The sequence below is a fragment of the Haliaeetus leucocephalus genome, unplaced genomic scaffold, assembly GCF_000737465.1.
Source record: "Haliaeetus leucocephalus isolate CR32 unplaced genomic scaffold, Haliaeetus_leucocephalus-4.0 Scaffold228, whole genome shotgun sequence".
Classification (NCBI taxonomy): Eukaryota; Metazoa; Chordata; class Aves; order Accipitriformes; family Accipitridae; genus Haliaeetus; species Haliaeetus leucocephalus.
Genome location: NW_010972664.1, coordinates 23,345,324 through 23,367,786, shown reverse-complemented (window position 1 = coordinate 23,367,786; position 22,463 = coordinate 23,345,324). Strand labels below are relative to the sequence as shown.

Below are 22,463 nucleotides of genomic sequence, written 5' to 3'. Positions count from 1 at the left end.
AAAATGCCATAGTTGAGAGCCCAGAGAGGAAACCCCCTTTCTGCCTACACCAAGGGAGGCCTGCAGCTATCCTATCCAGTGATCAGCTAGGTGGTCCTCCAAAAGATGGCAAGATTGTTCTGCATGCCTCAGACTCAGTTCAGGAGAAGGTATAAGCATATATATATTTCCCTGTTGGGGGACAGCTGCTATGGCATAACATGTAATTAAAACTGCATATTTGCATAATAGCACCTGTCTAGGATGAAACTAAGAAACCCATCTAAAGCAAAGACCCTTGTAGGACCAGAGTAAGAAGTGCTAATGTCTGTGTAGGGTCTGAGGTAGGAGGGACGCTGAAAAGGCTGCAGTGTCGATTTCTGATCAGCTCCTTCCATCCAGTTTTAAGAGCATGCAACACCTCCAGACAATCTCCTCACTTCACAAGTTGTGCTGGCAGACTAGTATGTCTGATGAGCAGACCTTGAGGGGAGTGGGGTGGCATGCAGTATTTTTTTTTTTTTCCCTTCAAAACCATTCCTGTGACTTGCTTATTATTAATTTGCTGAAGGTGTGTTGCTGTATTTTGGATCAATGGAAAAGTGAGCGTTACTTTGCACTGAAGTGGGAACAAAGCCTAACAGAACTTACATGCTGACCCGATCCCATGTTCTTCTTAGCTTGTTGAGGAATAGAGAGACATGAACTTTAAGTTAAGTACTTCTGCATTTTGCATGACATCCTCATAGAAATCACTGAATAACTTCTATTTATTAAGAAGGTCCTGCTTGCCTCCCTTTTTCTTGTACCAACATTTCTGTTAACTTAAGCTCAGTCAGGTTGCCACTGGCTTTGATATAAGTGCTCCAAGCACATCCTTGTTTAGTCTTTGTTATATCTACCACCATCACACCAAGCTTCTTTTCTAGATACGGAACAGAGGCCGTATCCTCAAGAGTCCTCCCTTTGCATTTGTTCCAGCATCAATTCATCTTTCTTTAACTGAAGTGACCAGGACCAGGGCAGCATTCCAGGCAAGGTCTCACCAGCACTACCAACGCTTCCCCTATACCTAAACCAGAAATAACTTGACTGCTAAAATAGCAAGGGGAATACATCTCTAACTTTAGCCATAGCTTTACAGAAGAGGTTAAACAATTTCTAAACATTCAACCTTATGCTTTTTCTGCTAGTTTTCATCTCAGTTATTACTGTAACCCTCTCATTCTCCACAAGAGTCTTTTAACAGTGATGGTCCCCCCACTACCCCTATCTTTTTTACACCTCCCTATTCTCCAGTTTGGCAAGTATCCCTGGAGCATAAGCCACTGCTTCCTTCCTAGCCTGTGCTTTTGTCCACCACGGCTTCTGAGTGAAACCGGATCCTCTCCACAATGTAAGCATTTCATATAGCGCTGCATGGGGAAATAGTTCAGTTTCAACTACTATTCTGTTTTTTCCCATTTAAAAGCTATGATGTGGTGTGCTAACTGATGATGAGGTCTTCTTTAAAATTAGTTAGCTTTAGACTAATTTGATACCCGTCTACTTTGTGAAATCAATACTGCCTTTTCTCTTATTTGCCAGGCACCTCCAGTTCTCTCCCTGCATGTTGCTGGAAGACTGAAAAGTCCATCTATAGCTGTCTTAACCACACTAATCACACTTTAATGCAAGTGCTACACTTAGGATTCTCTAGGTATGTGGTAACACCTCCAGTTTGACATTTATTAAAAATTGTACTGAAAATTCCAAAATTATGTCCCATTCTTTTTACATGCCACCTTCTTGTTTCTCTGTGCTGGTTTGCTTCCACTTCAGACACTAACTTTCCCTTCTACACGTGCTGTCACTAGCCACATGCTGCATTTCCCATTATTTCACATTACCCTCCTTACTAAAAGCTGAAGCAAAACATCCATCTACTTTTGCAGCCATAGATTATTTTCAGTCTCAATTTCAGCCTAATAGACCTTTTCTGTGCCTTGCGATTCCTACCTGTCCAAAATTACATCTGTCTTCCTAAAGGTACTGGATTCTTGTGGACAGAAAGACTAGTTGAAAAATCATTGGAGATTTTATTGTAATTTACCACTAAAGACATTCTTTGTGCTGTCTATGAGCAACCAATACCCTCAGACCAAAATATTCCAGTATGACTCTATACTATGGAGTAAGGCTTTGTTGGGAAAAAAAAAGCCCAACAAACACCAAAAACAAAACTAAGAAAACCAAACCCAAACCTGTTACTTTAACTACAGCTTTACTAGAATTGCTTACAAAAATCCAGTAAGCCACCAAACTGACAAAGGTGGCAGTCTTTAAAATCTGTTGTGTTGTCCCGATGTTGCATAGCCACATTCCCATGCATAAAACCAACTGTTTTGCTTTTCTAGAGGGAAAGTCATTTTGAATGGGCTAGTGGAAACTCTTTGTGGAGTCTCTCCTCACTCCCAACTAGTGGCTTTAGAATTGATTCCCCCAGCATGACTCCATTTCAGATACAGACTGAAAAAGTCAGATCAAGGAGAACAACTGGAAAAAGCATTTTGTACGTGTCCTAGTTTCAGCTGGGATAGAGTTTGTTTTCTTTCTAGTAGCTGGTATAGTGTTATGTTTTTGATTTAGGATGAGAAGAATGTTGATAACACACTGATGTTTTCAGTTGTTGCTAAGTAGTGTTTATACTAAGTCAAGGATTTTCCAGCTTCTCATGCTCAGCCAGCAAGAAGGCTGGAGGGGCACAAGAAGTTGGGAGGGGACACAGTCGGGACAGCTGACCCAAACTGGCCAGCGGGATATTCCATGCCACATGATGTCATGCCCAGTACATCAGCTGGGGGGAGCTGGCCAGGGGGGCAGATCACTGCTTGGGGGACTAACTGGGCATTGGTTGGCGAACAGTGAGCAATTGCATTGTGCATCACTTGTTTTGTATATTCTAATTCTTTTATTCTTGTCATTTTATTATTGTTATCATTATTATTTTCTTCCTTTCTCTCCTATTAAACTGTCTTTATCTCAACCCATTATTTTTACTCCCCTCCCCCCCCCGATTCTCTCCCCCATCCCACTGGGTGGGCGGGGAGTGAGTGAGTGGCTGCGTGGTGCTTAGCTGCTGGCTGGGGTTAAATCACGACAATATGTCACTGTAGTTTCTCTTCCCTGGATCTGACATCCTCTTTGCATAAACATAGTCCTGGTCAAAAGAGATTTCTTTAACCCCAGAATACCTCATAATAATGTGGAAGGATTCCTCCTCTACGCCGCAGTCAGGATCTGAGAGGCGACTGATTATGTCTGGAAGCAGGTTATAGATGGCATTACCCTGTGCAGAATACAAGGTTCTACATGAGATACAGAATTGTGAAGGACAGCTGGAGTCAAGCCAAATAAGCTGCCCACTTAAAATTACCTCCTTTCTCCCCACCCCAAATCTACTGACTGAAAACACCAGCTTTTTGAAACGAGCTGTACACAGCCAGCCAAACCTATCCAGGACCACTTGGCTGAAGCTAAGGGCAGCAGGGGGGAACCCAACCAACCAACAACTCTTGGTTTGCAACAGCTCTGCTCTTTGGAAGACTTGGATGCAGTTTCTTTGCTTTCCAGCCTTGTCACAACCCAACACAAAAGCTTCCTGATAAAGGAAACTTGCACAGCAGTTCAGCTCAAGGAACTGACTCCCATCTTGCCTGAAAAGGTCCAATTCAGATTCCTTTTCCACTGCTTTTACGTGGTTTTGTCATAGACACTGCAGAGATGGGAAGTCAGGGCAGTCAGGTGGCTGGCTCTGCTTTTAATAGAGCAAGCCAAGATAGTAAAGCCCCAGTATCATTGCAGCTTCTCAGGCAGTAAATCTCAGACTCTGAAGTGCCCACAGCAGCCTTCATGTTGAATGAACAGTAACAGGGGGCAATGCTGCTGCTATTCTTACCCTGCTTGGGCTGTAACTGCTTCAATTTAAGTATCTCAATGTCATACAGCCAAGAACAACTTTGAAAGGTTTCAGAGATAGTGCACTGCCTGAGCCATAAGATCAGGGAACCCTTTTGTAAGGCCTAAAGGTAACCTGCAGAAAACTGTTCCCAACCCTGTGCTGGGTGTATGCAAGAAAGCAAAGGGACAAAGCACTGGCTTAGAGCCTGCCTTCCCATGTGAACAGATGAAGTCAAATTCGGCAACATCAGGGTTCCAACAAAACTCATGTTGCAAAATTTCCTTTATCTACCCTCAGTTAGGCAACATAGAGGGACAGACAGCTGCTCTACACCACTAACACACCTTCTCCAGGACTCAACTCTTGTGTCATTGACCCAGCCTCCACCAGCCCTTCCCCACACTTGTGAACTAAGGTCCCTGAGCATCCACTTGCCTTGTTGGAGAGTTCACTGAAAAAGTTCTGAGCCACTCCCATGATTGCCTCCTCTGGGTCTATAAGCAGAGCTGCCATTTCGCTCACTTGGCCCTTCACCTTTACCATGTCTTTGAGGATGAGGTGAGTCATCACCAGTCCAGCTGTCTGCCTCACGCTTGGGCAGGGGTCCCGCAACCTGACAGAAGCATATAGTTACCACAGAAAGCAGCTGAGTATCTTTAAATTACCGATACCCACAGCCTACTCCACAGCCCAGGTCCGTTGTCTCCCTGCACTGACACCTTTAAATTTGGTTTCCTGGGTCATTGTTACCATCTGGAGGCCCAGTGTCACCCTTCCACGGAGCTCTCATCACTTGTCCTCTCCCAGCAATGAATGTAGCATTACCTGGCATAGAGGTGCGATGTCCAAGGCTCCACCAGGTTGGGGAAACGGATAGCCAGATCTCCTGCTGCAATAATGAGGTTGGATCTCACACCAGGCAGAGTGGACTTCTCCATCATAGTGAACAGCAGGCGCAAGTGGGAGTCACAGAACTCGGAGCTGATGAGATACAGTACAGAAAAGGCGGCATAGATACCAAAATCCCATCTCACAGAGAGCAGACACACACACACAACACACAAAAATAAAAAACTATGAACGCTCTTTTGTGTTTGTTCTCTCCACAGGAAAGGAATTGCAACGTTTGCTTGTGCTTTAGTACTAGGAAGGCTGGGAAGGGAACACTGGCATGGCTAGGCATTACCTGATCATGCAGAGTTTGCCAAGAGTTAGGGCTGCAGCAGCCGAGAGCGCCGAATCACTGTAGAGCCCAGGGTTGTTGCAGATCTTGAGCACCAGTGGAACAAAGGCAGAGAACAGGTGCTTCCCTAGAGAGCGGGGATAAAGACAGCAAGTATGAGAGCACTGTTGGTGCATCCCTCTTTAAGAACAATGACTTAATATATCCCAGAACTCCTGCAAACTATAGAAACTGGTTGACTCACTTTCACCATTGAAAAACCACCTCCAGAGAGGCAGAGCAAAGAAACAGCCTACATAGAAACTGACACCAGACAAAAAATAACAGCATTTCCTTCTGAAGGAAACAGCCTTCCTCCTTCTGGATCTGTTACCCACCATACCTGTTCTTTCACACAGGCAGAAGGAACCAGTACTCCTTGGTGGCAGCCACACTTACCATCTAGAAGTTCTTTCTCACAAATATTGCGGATGAGCTCAGCCTCGGTGTCATCAGCTGTGGCTCCCACAAGGCCCAGCTCCTCCTCCATAGTCGTCTCATTTCCTGTGCTCTGTGCAGAAAGGAAAACTGTAAAAAAGATGACAGGCAACAATAACCCCTTCCTTCATGAAGTACTCTTCTCTTGGGCGAGACGTGCATGAATGTTACCAGCAGCGTGACTAGAGTCGAGAACAACAGACTGATGGAGAGTTTTATAACCCACTTTTTCCCCCCGAGAACTGAATGAAACTGTGAAGGCTAGTCCAGGATTTGCCACTTCACATGTCACAGAACATCAATGAAAAAGAACACCTAAGCTACTGAAGTTACTAAGCTGAGACAGGCATAGGAAACATCTGGCATCAATACCTGAGTTCAGCACAACTTAAGGGACATGCAAATCCTAAAATAAAGAAGTTCCAAGCAGCCTGTGAATTGCTGGTCTTCTGAGCAAGATTACGGGAAACCTTATAGAAAGGCAAAAGCAACACAAGGGAAGAAGACAGACATGAGTGTTGCATGGGGACCAAATCTGCATCCAACTGCTGCTTATTGGAAAAATCTCAGTTACCTCCTCCTGTGTGGGAAGTGATAGTGCCACTGATAAGCAGGGTGGATGAGGAAATGAACTACAAATCTCTCTGGACAGAGCAGTATAGGCATCTAATAGAGACTAGATACTTAGGGACACACAACATTTTTCTCTATTCTTACTCAAGAAAGTCAGCCTCACTACACTCTGGAATATGTTCCGAGGTAGACCTAACCAAACTGCGTATTTCTATCATACAGGTCCCAGTAAGAAGGCTACTATTAAACTTCTATCATTACCACCTGAGAGAGGACAGCACCTTCAAACCCTGTGGACTGGAACCCACGGTTCCAGAAGCCCTTTTCCAAAACTCAGGATACAAGTGAGTATTCTTCACCACTAGCAGCAATTGCAAAAGATTGCACTGGTAAGAAAGGAGGTGATGAGTAGAAAGGAAATGTTTGCCTGAAGCACAAAGATAAGCATGGCCAGGACATCACTCTTCATTCCCTCCTCTCTGCCTCTTCAAAACCCAAGACCAGTGTGAGTTTTATTGAACAGGGTCATTCAAGGACCTCAGCTCTCCCTGCTAATCCTAACCAACACGTGTCCATTTCTATTACCAAAACATGCATTACCCTGGACCTCGTGCATCCTCAGGAGCGCATTCTTCAGAAGTTTGCTGTAGCAGTAGCTGGGACACTAGAAGAAATAGGAAATTGCCCACAGGAAAAGAAACCTCAGTTCTTACCCGGAGTCTCTTCTGCCTCATGCTGCTGTCAGAACGCTTCTTGGTCTTCTCCTCCTCTCTGAGGATGCGGCGTCTGTGTAGCTCTGCACTCACTGACACTTCCAAATGTGCTACCTGCTGCAGTGCCACCTGTCCCACAAGGGACACGAGGTGTGTCAGCAGGAACGTGGGGAGACTGCTAGCACCACCAGAGACTCTGCTGGGAGGAACTCCTGGATCTAGCGGAGAGAAATTACTACAGTTCAGTGTTGATCTAGACCTCTTCCCCCATCAGTTACTGCCAAGTCTCACTGTATAACCCATCTCCATGCTCCACAGACTCCTTCACAGCATTCGCACTCTTCCATGCCAACACCTCCACTAGCCCCTCAGTTCTGTTCTCCTTCTGCAGTTACTCTAGGCCACCCAAGCACAGCACTAGAAACCATGGGTACAGATTTCCTCCACCAGCTTTTTTCCTCACCAGCTTTCTGCCCATCAGCCTCCTGCAACTTCTCCAGAGCTTGCTGACTGCACTCCTGCAGGATGTGAGCACATATCTCCTCCGCCCCTTCCGCTAGCTGGTAGATGAGCATTACCGCTGACTCCATGAAGGGGATCCAGTGACCACTTGGCTGGTCAAAGCCTGTTGAGGAGAGGGAGCATTGTACCGCACATACCAGCGACAACACAGGCTGTCTCACAGTCCAACTCCATCTCCTCCAAACCTACTGCTGACATGAGCTCACCTTTACTCACAGTCTTACTCAGGCAACCAAAGAGCATATGGTTTTGTGGCAGTCGAAAAGGTGCGTTGTTATTCCCCAGTGCTGACTGTAGAGAGAATAGATGAGTTACTTTTACCACATAAAAGATGCCCCCATGACCCTCCTGGTACTTAACCTTGCTGTGTGCACAATGCTAATCAAACCCATGCTAGGCCCATGGCAGGGACATCCAGTACTGCTCTGCAACTGAACACACAGCAGGGACATTACTGTCACTTTTGAAGGCATGGTGGCAGCACTGGGTGGGTTTAAAGCTTGGCCAAATGATGATCCCAGGCCAACCCAGACAGTTCCACTACTTCACCTTAAAGCAAAATAACTCTTTTGAAATCTCATATGATTCCTCATTATCCACAATAAATGAAGAGGGAAACTTTTAGAGCATCTTCAGAGTTATCAACAGCAAGGCAGCTAGATGACCTTGCCTGGGGTTTCTCCAGAACCATGAGGTTTTGTTTAAAAGCAAAGTATCATCAGTAGAAATAACAGAGGATAGCTCTGGATCCAACACCACCTCACACTTAGGCTGTTGCAGTCTCACCACGTTTTAGGTTGGGAATAAAAGAACCCAGAGAACTACTAAACCAAGTATGACAATGCCTGAGATATCCCAGCACACCTGTGGCTGCCTGATAAAAATATACTTGACCAAAATGAGCTACTGCTTGAGGATTTACAAGCTTTCAGTAGCTGGAAACAAAATTTCTCAATTCACTACAACCCTACTCTCCGTACTCAATTTCTGATTGGGGGCAGAACAAAGGAAGAGCTACCACAGTCATTCAAGTATCTACAGTTCAGTCCCTTCTCACATACAAACTTAACTGCAGAGTTAAGTCAACCTAAAATTGAACTACAATCATCTTCAGAACATTCTTAAATGTTGTGATACACCTTAATTCATGAAGGTCCTCCAGTAGTGTCCCCAGTGGAAGGGGCAAACACAGAATGATGGTGCTGTGTGAAGGAAGGCTGCTTTTATGCTGGAACTGCTGAACCACAATGCCCTAAAATGCTTGAGTCAAAAACGAAAGAGATTTTTTTTCCAAGTGCATTAAAAAAAAAAAAAGTAAAAATTTTTCCCCAGACAAAGAAGCCATCGACCATCACGTTGTTGCAAGTACAACATGGACAGGTTTGAAAAACTTTCATGTTTTATATTTAGCTGTACAGCTGACAACTCCCAAATATCAATTAATAGGGAGGGCAAAAGAATCACACCACCAGAAAACATCAGTAGAGGAAAGGGCTTCATGGTTGAGGAAACACAAATCAGTTTAGAACTGGGAGTCTGAGGAAGAGAATTGAAAGGAAAACAGATTTTCTTGTGCACTGAACTCTTTACTAATTGAATTCAGCCTGTTGCCTAATGAAAATTCTTTTATTACATGTTCACTGATGTGTGCTAAGCTTTCCAGACAGTGCTGCTGAACGGTCTCAACCTACTTAATTTCAAAAATCAGTAAAAATTTAATCACTTCTCTCTCTTCTCAATTTCCACCCCTTCTTTGTTTCTGGATAACTGTTTCTGGATGACCTCAAGAACAAACTAAAAATCTTACCTTAGGTTTACCGGCAAGTTTGGCGATGGCACTGCATACTTCTTGAGCCAGGCGATAGTCTTCGCATACCTTCTCAGACAGCCCTACTGTCACCAAGACGTCCAAGTTGCTACCTATGATCTCTGGCTTCCCTCTATGGAATGGAAGGGATGGGGGTATTACATGAGTTGCTGCTGAAAGTTTACAGAAGTGTGGATAACCAAGAGAAATACTCCTTGTACCTTGCGGAAGGCAGTGGTTTGAGTAAGAGGGGGGGAAAAAAAAAAACCAAAACCCAAATCCATCCAATGATTCAAGATATAGCTATAAGAGCAGCAAATTCAAGATATAGCTATAAGAGCAGCAACCAATATTCCACAGAAGCCAGTATAATCCACACTCGGCTAAGAGATGAGGTTCTTCAAAGTGAACACCGCTCGGCACACTGTCTCTTTGTAAAGAAAGAAGATTCTTGACTCCTCTTTCTTATCAGGAAGGACCAAAACTTAAAAGGGTAAGACAAAGAAAAACGTTGCAAAACAGAAAAGAGTCCAGCAGCTCAGGACTGGTGACATGTGCCACTTCCTTCCCTACTGTGGGAAAGAAAACAACACAACAAAAAAAACCCCAAACCCACCCCCACCCCCCACTTTCTACCTGTGACAGGTAGAATTGTATATTCTTCAGTCCAGGCCTGATCTGAGGTACATAGAATTAACTGGGTGAAGAAGGCAAGAACAGAATTTAATGTATTTAAGAAGAGAATCTAAGAAGTTTATAACTGGCATCTATAGGAAAAAAGCAAAATCACCTCACTTAGCAGATTTGTGAAGAAGGCGATGCTGTTCTTATTTCACACACACATACCCATGGACTCAACGCAGGATCTCATGGGATACCCTAGAAACCTACAGTTTTCTTTAAATCCCATGATTTTAGGGAAGGGTATTAATTTTGAGACGATGTCTACAATTCTGCCACAAGCACATGGGATGGGGCGGTAGAAATACCTTGGAAGGAATATCTAATACTCAAGTTGCAGAACTGGCTGTAAGCTCCAGAAATGGCTCCAGCTCTAGAGCCAAGAACTTTAAGATCATCGTTATGCAGGCCTATTTTTGACTGATGAAGGACTGAAGTAGGAAGAGCAAGAAGAAATCAGCAGGTAAGCTAAATGCCAAAGGGTTACCAGGCTGGGAGACTGAGGAAATTAAAACCTTATAGTGAAATCACACTCTTTTTGCCCCCAGAAAGGGAAGCAGGTTCATTTCTCTTCATGCTAAAGGCTCCAGACATCTCTACTCAGCAGCTTCTCACTGGTCTTATCCAAACACAGACAAAGCTGCAGAACTGTGACATGGTAAGCTCTGAGACGGCACGGACATTCAGAACACAAAGAAAGTAATGTCGTCATACTCATTCAGAGACCATGCTGGTGGGACCCAGCACAACTATGTTTAATTCCAGGCTTCGTTACCCCATGACGTGGTTACTATTTTTGAAGCTGCAGAACAAAGGGTCAGCTGATGCAGCACCCACAGTTCTTCGATAAAAATCGACTCCCTGTATATCCTCCCACTTACAGGATTAGACCAGGCCCTGGGCTTACCGTGCCATCATCCCCAGCAGCATCACAGCAGCACGTCGCTCTAGTGATGAGCACTGAGATTTTTCCGTGAATCGCTCCCAAAGCAGCTGGATCACAGCAGGCTTTATTTCATCTTTCTGCACAAACTCCGAGATCTGGAAAAGAAATGCAATAAAACAAGTAGGGAGAGGCATAAGGATGGACTTCAAACCAGCAAAGACATTAACTGCAATGACTACCATTTTAATATAATGGACATCTAAGATCACAAATACAATCCAAACGCAGGCAAGGCAAGTACTCACTATTTCTTCTAAGCACTGTATCGTTCCTAGCGATGCATCCACCATGATGAGAGAGAGAGAATGCACCAGGCCTTGGGCTCTGGCCCTTTGAAGGGGGGAAAAAATAAAATAAAGTAATAATAATAAAAAATTTAAAGGTTAAGAAAAAGAAAAAGCAACTGTCACAATTACTCTCTTATTCAGAGAGCTGAGGACATCTATTAGATAACAGAGCTGATCCCTGGGGACAGGAAAACTTCCCCTTTCACAAGCTGGAGTTCTCCAAGTCACCCAGCTCAGCTGCCAGTGAGTGTGACATGGGCTCAGAAGTCCACTGCCTTGTGCACTGCCACTGCCACTGCTGCTCCTCCTGGTGCTCAAAGACCCAACAAGAGGCACTCACCAGACACTTCCCAGTTTGCTCTCAACCACAACTCAAAGTACTATTCCCTAGAGCATAAGAAATGGAAAACCACTCTATGAACAAATAAGGCCAGAGCTCAAACTGCAGAAGAGTCATCTCCAGGCAATACTATTGTCCTGGTTTCAGCTGCAATAGAGTTAATTGTCTTCCTAGTAGCTGTTATAGTGCTGTGTTTTGAGTTCGGTATGAGAAGAATGTTGATAACACACTGCTGTTTTCAGTTGTTGCTAAGTAATGTTTAGTCTAAAGTCAAGGATTTTTCAGCTCCTCATGCCCAGCCAGCAAGAAGGCTGGAGGGGCACAAGAAGTTGGGAGGGGACACAGCCAGGACAGCTGACCCAAACTGGCCAGAGGGGTATTCCATACCGTGTGATGTCTGTCATGTCTAGTATATAAACTGGGGGGAGTGGGGCTGGGGGGAATCGCTGCTTGGGGACTAACTGGGCATCAGTTGGCAGGTGGTGAGCAATTGCATTGTGTATCACTTGTATATTCCAATCCTTTTATTATTATTATTGTAATTTTATTATTATTAACATTATTAGTTTCTTCTTTTCTGTTCTATTACCTCAACCCACGAGTTTTACTTTTTTTTCCCCCCGATTCTCTTCCCCATCTCGCTGGGTTGGGGGGTGAGTGAGTGAGCAGCTGCATAGTGTTTAGTTGCTAGCTGGGGTTAAACCATGACAACTATCAAGAAGAAATATGAAGCAATGGGTGCTTTTTATTGCCATGATGGCACAAATGAGGGTGGGGTATGGTGCATCTCACCAGGGAATCACACTTATTTTGGGGTGTGTGTATCCAACAGGATTTACATGTGGGCAAGTGCTAAGAAGAAAAGAGCAAGTGCCACAGTAGTTAGGAGAAACAGCTCCTCTCTAGCGTGGAAGAAACAAGAATGCAAGTGGTACCCAGCTCCCACCCCCAAATCCTCACTAAGGATCAGCAACAAAGACCCCATTAACATCCTCTCACCTGCCACATGTAGAGATTTGTTACATAAAGATTTAAGAGCGGACTGAATGAAATACAAATAGAAATGTGTGTGAAAGTACCCAAACGATAATAAGAACTAACCTTGTATAGTGTGAGGGATAAAGAAACGGTGTACATTGAAAAATCAAGGACAGAACTGACAGTAAGAAAACCAGTAAACACTGAGGAATGTGTTATGTACATCAGAAGCAGAATGCCTCTAATCAGATAAGGCCACAGAATGTATGACACGTCAGCAAAAAACCTGAGCTCTGGTAATAGAAAGATAGCTCCAACTTTAGACCTCACTGTATACCATTCCTCTTATTCCAACAGGATGAGCAACTACAGCCATAAGAAACCCCAAATGGGGGAACAGACACCAGGCAACAACTTTGCCACAGAGGGTAAAGCATGCAAGACTCTTAGATATGGGATGAGTCTGTAACAACCGCTGACTCCCAAAGGGGCTGAAATAGCCATCCAAAAAATCAGTTCGTTGCTGCCAATCAAGAACCCTGCTGACAAGATGAACATTCAGAACTGACACCCCTTGTTTCCTATCACATAGAGACCCGACCCAGATCATTTGGGCACATGTATCTTGGTGCAGTGCTTTGTATGAGAGTGAAATGGATGAGAATGTTAAGCGTGAGTGCCTGATAACAGTTTAGTTTAAAATAATTCTCAGCTTCTCCTTCCATAAGGTCTCACATGGAGTTCTGCTGCATGAATTTCCTACACATGAACACTATGACAAACCAAGAGCGGAAGCTCAGCAGTGGGTCCCACAGGAAGATTGGGATACAGATATATAACCTTACGTTTCAGCTCAGCATGAAGCATGGCAACTTTTATTTCTCTTTGTGTCTATATCCCATTCACAACAACTCCCCAAAAGAAGGAGAGGAAGGGTGGAGTAGCAAGGGAAAGAGAAAAAAAAAAAACCAAACCAAAAAACCAAACAGAAAAAAACCTTCTGATTAGGAAGAGCCATACCTCTCCGAATCCCCGCTGGGGCTCAGATAGAGCCGCCTGTAGGCGTTCAGCACAGCCTCCTTAATACCAGGCTCTCTTGACCATATGAGGGGGAGCATCCTGCGGATTCCAACCAGTGCCTGGGGCACACCAAACTGCGAGACTGTCACAAAGAACTCAATGGCTTCCTGCACCACTGCAGAGAGAACAGTTGCGTTAGTGCAGTTCTTTCCTAATCCCCATTAGAGAGGCCATTAAAACAAATTCATAGGCATACTGCAGGATGGGGTCACTAGTACAAAGACATAGATTTCCTGGAGGAAATGGGCACAGGTTAGATTTAGCTGTAATATTGGTCATGTGATACATTTAGGAGAAGAGCACAGAGACCATGTTTGAGAAAGAACAAAATTCTCTTCTGGGAAACAGTAGCTTTGGAAAAAAAAGATCTCATGGTCACAGCAGACAAGAGCAGCTGAATCTAAGTCCTTGTGAGATGCTGTAACCAGAGAAACTAAGCTATTTGATGTATAAATGGGCTAAGGCATAATGTATCTGATTCCAGCTTGACTACTCCTGAAATATACTGCCCAGTCTTCTGCTCATTAAGACAAGAAAAAACATTAATTTGGAGAGTATTCACAAGAGACCCACAGGAATGACTACAGGGACTGTACAATGAACAGTTCATGGAGTCTGACCTCTGGTTAAGTGGGAGCTTACACCAGTATAAGCTCCAACTTACAAATCTGAATAAAGATCCCCTATCAGACAAGCTGGTATGCTTCCCCTGCGCCCAGTCACACCAGAAGGTACATATTTGCAACAGAAAAAAATAAAATCTTTAAATCTTAAATCTTTAATTAAAAAACCTAAATCTGAGCACACACATCCCTTACCACCACCCTCTTACCCAGCAGCGTATTGTCTCTAAATGAAGACAATGTCTCAAAATGTCTTGGCTGTCCAGACACCCAACTTGCCTTCCTTAACTACAGCACAGGACAACAGGGAGGTGAAAAATTATTAAAATCTGCACAGCCATAAAAAAGTAAGCCAAAACCCATGTGTTTAAGTACCAGGTGAGGGGCACCCTCTCAGCCTTGAACTTCAAATGACCTGTAAAGACACTGAACTCAGGAGTTCATTTTTGTGTGTGCAAACAGCTAATGACACCTAAACCTTGCTGCGGAAGCCCACATGCTTATCACGGGTAACATACGAGTCCTTAATACAGATGAAGCCTCAGAAGTGTTTGCATGAAGCTGGGGTGCTGTAGTGCGCAGACCCATCTGTACCCCCGAACTATGCAAGTGGTTGGCATGTGGATGTGCCAGGGAGGATGGGAGAGGAGGGAGCTGTGCCCCTCTATGCCCCAGCCCCCTCAGGGGTGCTGATTCATGATAAGCCCTCCAAAAAAAGTCTAACTTGTTACAGTAGTTCTAATATTTAATACGAATGGCTGAATTAACTCAAAGGCCTACTCATCACCACCTTTCACTACAGCACTGACGAGGACCAGGCTGTAGAACCTGTTGATCAGGATCACTTTTAGCTACAGAATAAAGTTTAAGGAAAGGTGAGGTGGATGAAACAAGCTGCTCAGTTCCCCTCTTGTGGCCAGCATAACACCTGAAGCTGCATCAGGGCACTGAGCAGGTAACAGAACCCAGCTTCACTGGCCACGCTTACTTTGGAAGAACCTCGGCCGAGATAAGCATACATCCCCTCTCACAGGAGGTGGAGGAGCTTCCATAAATTAAGTCATTTTGGTCACCTGGCTTTTAAAAACATTATCAACCTTGATATTTAAAAAAATTGATTCCCAAAAAGCCCATTCATGCCCCAACATAACCCCTTCACGACACCCATTTAGATGGTGCTTGCTTTTCTGATAGCCTGGAAGTGCCTTCAACATCTGCTCAGTGAAGAGCACCTCCTCCAACCTTTTTCCCTTCCCCTGGAGCTCCACCACTCCCACGTCTCCTCTCCAGCAAGGGGAAAGATCTGGAAACACTGAACAAGGGAGAAAGGGCCCCATGGCTATTTCACACACCTGAGACACAGTTTTCATACATCATCTTGCTGATCAGGCTCAGGGCTTCTGTAATTTTCACTGAGAAGTTGTAAGCATCTTGCAGGTATTGCACCAACATCTCCTGTTTGACCAGCTCTGTCTGAGACTGCTCTTCTGGTACAACTTCTTTGGTCTTACAAGTACTGTTGCCATGTGGAGGATCCTCACTGTTCTCACCTGGGCATGAACCTGCACAGCATGAATACTTGTTTGTGAGCAGTACTGAAAGTACAAGAAAAGCAGGTACGGTTCAGGGCATTTTCACCCTTCCCTCTCCACCCCATGACACCTTCCAAGAACCAGGAGACAAAAATCCAAGTCTGCCATCAGACTTAGCTACGAAGACAAAATCTCAGCACACTGTAGAGCAAGTTCCGGTACTACAATGTGATGCACCACAGAAATGCCAACTTAATACAGGGGTGGAGAAAGGCATGGTCCAGTTGGGGTAAACTCCATTAAAATGCTGAAGGGGTTAATTTGAACTTGACAGCTACCCAAAGATGGATGAGGCCCTGAAAGGGAATCAGGGCAGAGCAAGGAGAAGGCAAACACTACTACTCCCTAGCAAAGTTTGTGCGAGTGTGGAGAGTTGACAAAGTTAAGAAGATTTTTTAGATGGTAGACTTTTGATAGAAATGAGCTCAAGGGGATTGGCTAGGAAACCTTATTCTGAAACAAACACCAAAGATAAAGCACATGAAATACACCCAGAGGCTTGAGCCTCAGATAAGCAAGACTTTGCTTGAACCAGATACTTGGTCAAGGCTGCTAAGGGTAAGCATTATGTGCCACCACCTGTTCAGGAAGCAGAACTCCTGACAAATTCAGACAGGACAGAAGGGTGTGAGTGGATAATGCTAGCTTCCCTCCCCTCAGCAGATATTACATAAGTTAAAGCATCAGAAATGCACTTCTACTGGGAACGTGGAACTGTTCCAACCAGAAATGAAATAACAGGACTAATGTGATCCAGCCAAAATGCCAGGCCACTAGAGGAGCAAATGATTCAGAGATGGTGCAGCTCTGTGAGCTGTCAAGTACACACAGACTGAGCCCCACAGGTCAGAAGGACGGACAGGGCATTCCAGAGGGTTTTGGTCTAGCTCCAGCATCAGCTTGGACTTAGGGAAGAGACAGAGTGATTTGAAGTAGTTACCTGTGTAAAGTCTCTTCAGAACACCCAGGATTGTTGCCTCCCCATTTTCCTCTGTGGGGCCACTGAAGGGCTCCTTCCCCTGGAAGCGACACAGGGCCTTCTGTGTAAGGCGGGCTGCACTCCTGGACAATGACATTGCCCAAGAGAAGAACGTCAGCAACCCGTTAGGGCAGAACACAAAGGAAACCACCCAACTTTGCCCTGAACACCTGGGAAAGCAGCTCCTGCCAGCATCTTGTGCTGGGTGCCCATGTCAATCTCTTCGTACAGAGAAATCTTACTGGAAATCATCCCTCCACCCTGGAGCTCAAACCTTTCTTGAACAGGGAACAAGGGACCAACACATCCCTTGGGATAAACACTCTTTCAAACTACAGAGTCTTCTTACTTGTAATTCAGCTTCCTCAGCAGCCTAGTGATTTGCTCCGATGTACTCTCCGCTGTTTCCTCAACTTCCAGCACCTCCTCTTCCCCTTCCTGCTGTGGTTGAAAGAGCTGCTGTGTGGCAGCCCTAACTTCTGGCAGCATCGCTTCCCACTCTTCCTCTGGGGTGATCACTGGAGCTATTAAAAAAAAAAAAACAGCAGCGGGAATGAAGAATACGGAGGCTCAAATGACACCTTAAATGGGGAGAGAAACTCATATGGAACTTAGGAATTCTACTTTTTTTTTTTGTATTCCCTGCAGGCAGGCACTATTCCCATTGCTGATCCCACCCAGACTGCAGCAAGAATAGGCAAGAACTCTTTGGCATAAAAAAAGAAACCACTGAAGATAAAAACAACAACAAAAAAACAGGTAAGAGAGAACCATCATTTGATATTTATTGTTTTGTAGGCAGCACCAAGTCCAAAGCTAATCAAGTTTGAATTAATATCTGACCAAAATTATGGCTCAAGCAATCCTTGAATGGTTGAAAATAGAAACCTGGGAGGGTATTTATAGGTATTTTCAGTTCTTACCCTGAAAATAGGATATTTAATTGTTGATCTATACATGGACATTGAAATTGTCCTTTTATAACACCACTGTATGAAAAACTGTTGTGAGTTTAATCCCAGTTATCTGGCTTCACCATCTCACACAAGTAAGATCTGAGACAAAAGCCACTACAACCTGGGAGCAAATTTAAGATGAGGAAAAAAAAAAACCCTGATATGCCCTGGGAAGGGGAAAGAGGAAGAAGGGAAATTACCTGCTGTGGATTTGTCACGGTCTCTCATTTCTTGCAGCTTCTGCACCTCTTTCTTCAGTGGCTCAGCCAAGTCAGTACAGCTTAGCTGAAGATGCCAGGAAGAGAAGAAATATGTTACTTTATCCTCCTTTTTCTGAAATGCTAGAATTCTCCTTTCTCTTCCACTCCCTGCTTTAAGTTGTCAATCCCCTCACATAACCCTGGTTTTGGAAACTGGACTCTGGCCATCATCCTAGAAGGGGAAGTACTATAAATTGCCAGTCTAAGGCTCAGGAGCTCAGGAGAAGGTGCAGCTAAACACAAAGAGCTGCAGCTCTGTGCAGAATGTTCTAAAAGACTAATTTTGATCCTAAGGAAAGAAACCCCGCAGTAGATTCAAATCAAACTACTGCAGGTTTTTCCACAATCAAACACATCCCTTCTGGCCTTCAGCATACCTACCAATTACACCAAGCGAGGGAAGAGCCAGAGGAAGCAAGATCTGAACCTGGGAAAGCCAGAAAGCTCCCACCTGCAGATTCCAAGGCTACATTGTCCCTCCCACAAGACACAGAAAGGCTGCTGCCCTGCCTATAGCAAGCTGCGGATATTCAGCCTGCAAACAGACATCTAGCATAGCCAACATGCTAGTCAGAATTACCTTGCTGGAGAAGGGATTGTTGGATAAAAACGCAGCCAGGAGCTGGATCGCATTTTTAGCTACTACCACAGATTTGTCTCTGAGACGCCCAACAGCCAGCGATACCACAGTCTGAAACTGAGTCAAAGGCAGAGCCTAGCACACAATGAGAGCATAGACAAAGTTAGCAAGAAGGCCTAGAGACTCAGGAAAAGTTATTTTACTGCAGACATATTAATTTACTAAAAGGCATATATTATAGATTTATAGAAAAGTCTAGGTGTGAATGGACCTCTGGATATCTTCTGGTCCAACCTCTGTTGAAAGCAAGGACTTCAGTTAGGCTATCCAGGGTCCCCTTGAGTCAAGTTTTAGTATATCTAGCAAGGGTGATGTTTTCCCATACCAATGTTCAAAAAGAGCTTGCATACTATGCTCTTCCTTCTAGTCTGTCCCCGTAATGAAAACCAGCATTTAATTTCTGTTCCCCAGTTCCCTTGCCCTTAGGATCTTTGGTCTCTTGGGAAAAAGGAACTGCGGACACCACAGTACACAGGGACAATACCTTTCTCTATTAAACTTCAGACTCTGCAAACAAAGAGCAGGGTGACAGAAATTCCCTTAGAAAACACAACAGGGGAAAGGATGACTGAAGCAATGCCACTTCCCTAGCACAGACTTACCTTGCACTGAACGATTCGAGTGAAAAGCTGCAGCACACGGCTGCGCACAAAGCCATTGATGTCACAGACATGGGCCTGCAGCATATTCAGGAACTGGTCCCGAGTACCACGGGCAGCTTCCTCCAGCTGGTCACCATTCAGCACCTGCACCAGCACTTCTGTCATAGCCACCAGAATGGCATTTCGCATCATGTAACTCTGCAAAAAGAAGAGTTGTTGAACCAGGAACAGAAAAAAAGACACAACTTGATATGCCAAGGGGAAGGATGGCCCAGAGTTGGGGCTTTCTAAGTCTCAGGCTCCAGCCTTAAGCGAATTTCTCCATTATGGAGTTTGTATTAACCTTGGGAGAGCACAGATATGCCTGCAAGATAGAGTAATCCAACCCTGCTATCCAGCTAGGTTCACAGAAGCCAAGAACTGATATGAGAAACACTTATGGCTTTTAAGGGCAGTTTTAAAAAAAAGGTAACACAATGACAAACTCATTAAGTACTGAAGAACAAGGGACAGCGGCTGGCATCTCAGACCAGTAAGCAGTCTCCCACCATTTTCTGATACTCAAGAGTAAGAACCAGACAGTTGATGTCACAATTTCCGTTTCCTTTGCATCTTTTAGGTAAGGGCAAAACCTATTCCAAAGGGCAGGTTTTGGCTACTTGATCTCTGTGAAAGAGGTTCTGTTTTCAGACAGAAAGACTGGATAGCAGCACCTCCACCACTTGACTTCTCCAGACAGGCAATATTGCAGAAACGTACCTCCCCATCCAAGTGACGCAGGAGAACGCTCATGTTGGATAGCACCAGAGCTGGAATCTGTTCAGCCAGTTCAGTTATAAAGGTAGCATAACCCTTGATACCAGAAGCATCGCGAGTCAGATCCTGCGGACATTTTTGTCCAATTTCCCTGCAGAGAAAGATGAAACAAGGAATAGGGTGCTTCGTGTTGCTAGGGATAGAAGGACAAGCCTCGGGGTATGTTTCTCACCTTAGCAATTCACCCACCAGGCTTTTCAGACCATACTCTGTAGCCCAGAGGCTCACAGCCTGTGCAAACACTGGGGCTACGTGTTCAAAGTGCTGCAGCATCTGCGTGATCTTCAGAGTGGCACCTTTCTCATGTAAGAAGGAAGAAAGAGGTCAGGGAAAGTAACTGGGAATGGCTTCAGGAAGAAGGCAGAAGAGCAGGAACTCACTGAACATGTGATCATAATGAACCAGAGCTGTGGCAAGCAGATGTGTCACAGCCTCCCGTGTGGCCCGGTACTTCTGAAGACCAATACTCGAATTCTCCAGGATACGGTAGCAGCTTCCTGTCATTAAGCTAAAACCACAGAAGAGAGACAGTGAACCTCACTATCACAACTTGCACCAACGTCATGCTAGCACACTGCACTAGGCAAACACATTTCTTGCAAACCAGAGAGATTCTCCAGTATCCTTAAAAACCTGAGAAAACAACATCTGAATTTTAGAGGTCTACACGAGGAAAGGAAGTGATTCCTAAACACATTGCTTTTGCCTCAAGACAGTTTCCTCAGTTTCCCAGAGATCTGTACCCCACAGAGGGCTGCAATACCACCTCACTGGCAGATTTAACATTTAATCCTCCCCTCCAGAAAACCACTGTCACTCATCCCACCTCTACATCCACTCCATCCCATACCTGACAAACTCTTCTTCCATCACTGAACCACCCCAAAGCTTATGGAGATCCAGCTGCAGCAGCTGCGTGAGTAGCCTTAAGAGCGGCTCCCTCTCCTCTTCCCACAAGGATCCAGAGGTCTTGGTACGGTTCTTCTTGTTCTAGAAAGAAGATTACACGATGCGATACATCAGCAGCTTGACAAGAGAAAAAACACCATCACCACCCTGCTTCCCTCAAAAAAGAAAATGACTGTCAAATTCTACAAAATTAAGAGACATACAGTGAGATGTATGAGGAGCTTATATGCCCACATCAAACGACCGTTGCTGTCATCTTTGAGCACAGAAAGGAACTCTTGAGAAAATACGGGCACGCTAAGTACCAGCCAGACACTGAAGAGTGAAAGAGAGAGGCCTGGGCATCTGAGGGCCTGCTGACGTTTAGACAAATATTGTCCCTTTGGATGTTTTCTGTCTACAGTTTCACAGAAATACCAGTACTCCACATGAATGCACTGCTCTTGCTGGTAATGTGTTTAAATAAACCCAGTTATAACATCTGATAGAAATCACAGAGATCAGCAAGGTTACACGTTTTCTACTTTTATCACCTTGTTTTCCCTTCCCCCCAGTACCCTCACCTTCCCACCTACCTTCCCACCAGGACCCACCTCCAACAAACCACTTTTGCAGGTCTCCATTTCAAAGGCATCCACCAGGCCAGTCAGCAAGTAGCAGTTCATCTTGAGAGCATTGAGGTGAGCAGTGCGGTCTGCGCGGCTTAGCCCAGAATCACCCAAGATGGCAGGAAGTTCATTGGAATGATGGGACACCACTGAAGAGAGGCAGAAAGTCATGAGCACTCCTTGCCAGGCCCCTCAGCCATCCGCTCTTCTGGAGACTTAGAGCAGTCATCAGATTACCAAAGACGTGTGCTCACATCTCACCAGCTGTAACATGGGCTGCCCCCTGCAACCCAAACCTTGGACGCACTGCCCTATCCTATCCCCACAGCCTCTCATCAGCTCATAGAAACACTCGCTTAGAGCTGACGCATCCCAAGATGTATTTTCCAGGGACGCAGGGAAGGGGATTTTCTGTCGGTCTGCCCTTACAGCGAACACGCACAGCTCAGCGTTGTCCACCAAGATTACAGACCCGTATTACTGGAATGGGCTGAGGGTGCAACCCAGCTGGTCGAGTCACATTAGCCTTTATATCATCACTGAGCTGCCACAGGACATCAACCTCTCTATTACTCCCACCTCAGCTGGAAACAGCAGATACCCACCGCGCATCATCAGCTCCAGGGCATCCTCCTTGACATCAGTCCCCACAGCTTGGAAGTGGCTGCAGGGCAAGCAGAGCGTGTGAGGGCAGCGAGTAAACACCACCAGGGAAAGGCGTTAACACTCAGGTGCGCCAGCCTCTCCACAACCCTCCTCTACCCGCTCCCCTCCCGGTACCCCCGGCCTCCGCGCTCATCGCTCTGTACTCACTGCAGCAAGCTGTAGAGGGGGTCGAAATGCTGCAGCACTGCCAGCGCGCCCTGAGCCCGAAAGGCAGTCCGGAAGGCTGCGGGGAAAAAAGGAGAGGGACGGGGAGATGCGATCACGGCCGTGAGCCGGCAGTAGAACCGGGCCAGGCCGTGAGGGGTG

At 45.2% G+C, this 22,463-nt stretch overlaps 2 protein-coding genes across 2 annotated transcripts in view; both read right to left on the bottom strand.

Annotated features, from left to right (window-relative positions):
• The window catches only part of GAPDH (glyceraldehyde-3-phosphate dehydrogenase), a 21,875-nt gene extending 16,520 nt beyond the window's left edge, over window positions 1-5,355 (bottom strand). The window contains exon 1 of the mRNA XM_010567538.1: window positions 5,335-5,355. The gene's annotated coding sequence lies outside the window, so the exon portion shown is untranslated. The remainder of the gene's footprint in view (window positions 1-5,334) is intronic.
• The window catches only part of NCAPD2 (non-SMC condensin I complex, subunit D2), a 25,970-nt gene that overhangs the window by 3,358 nt on the left and 149 nt on the right, over window positions 1-22,463 (bottom strand). Inside the window, exons 2-26 of the mRNA XM_010567539.1 lie at window positions 22,305-22,380; window positions 22,097-22,155; window positions 21,477-21,640; window positions 20,825-20,964; window positions 20,355-20,482; window positions 20,147-20,270; window positions 19,918-20,065; window positions 19,159-19,356; window positions 18,497-18,631; window positions 17,857-17,941; window positions 17,050-17,224; window positions 16,662-16,783; window positions 15,482-15,691; window positions 13,447-13,621; window positions 11,067-11,151; window positions 10,783-10,916; window positions 9,195-9,327; window positions 7,594-7,678; window positions 7,329-7,490; window positions 6,866-7,083; window positions 5,541-5,652; window positions 5,106-5,229; window positions 4,745-4,900; window positions 4,355-4,532; window positions 3,213-3,307 (exon numbers count right to left, since the gene is read on the bottom strand). Of these exons, the coding sequence (XP_010565841.1) occupies window positions 3,213-3,307; window positions 4,355-4,532; window positions 4,745-4,900; window positions 5,106-5,229; window positions 5,541-5,652; window positions 6,866-7,083; window positions 7,329-7,490; window positions 7,594-7,678; window positions 9,195-9,327; window positions 10,783-10,916; window positions 11,067-11,151; window positions 13,447-13,621; window positions 15,482-15,691; window positions 16,662-16,783; window positions 17,050-17,224; window positions 17,857-17,941; window positions 18,497-18,631; window positions 19,159-19,356; window positions 19,918-20,065; window positions 20,147-20,270; window positions 20,355-20,482; window positions 20,825-20,964; window positions 21,477-21,640; window positions 22,097-22,155; window positions 22,305-22,380 (3,421 nt within the window). The remainder of the gene's footprint in view (window positions 1-3,212; window positions 3,308-4,354; window positions 4,533-4,744; window positions 4,901-5,105; window positions 5,230-5,540; window positions 5,653-6,865; window positions 7,084-7,328; window positions 7,491-7,593; window positions 7,679-9,194; window positions 9,328-10,782; window positions 10,917-11,066; window positions 11,152-13,446; window positions 13,622-15,481; window positions 15,692-16,661; window positions 16,784-17,049; window positions 17,225-17,856; window positions 17,942-18,496; window positions 18,632-19,158; window positions 19,357-19,917; window positions 20,066-20,146; window positions 20,271-20,354; window positions 20,483-20,824; window positions 20,965-21,476; window positions 21,641-22,096; window positions 22,156-22,304; window positions 22,381-22,463) is intronic.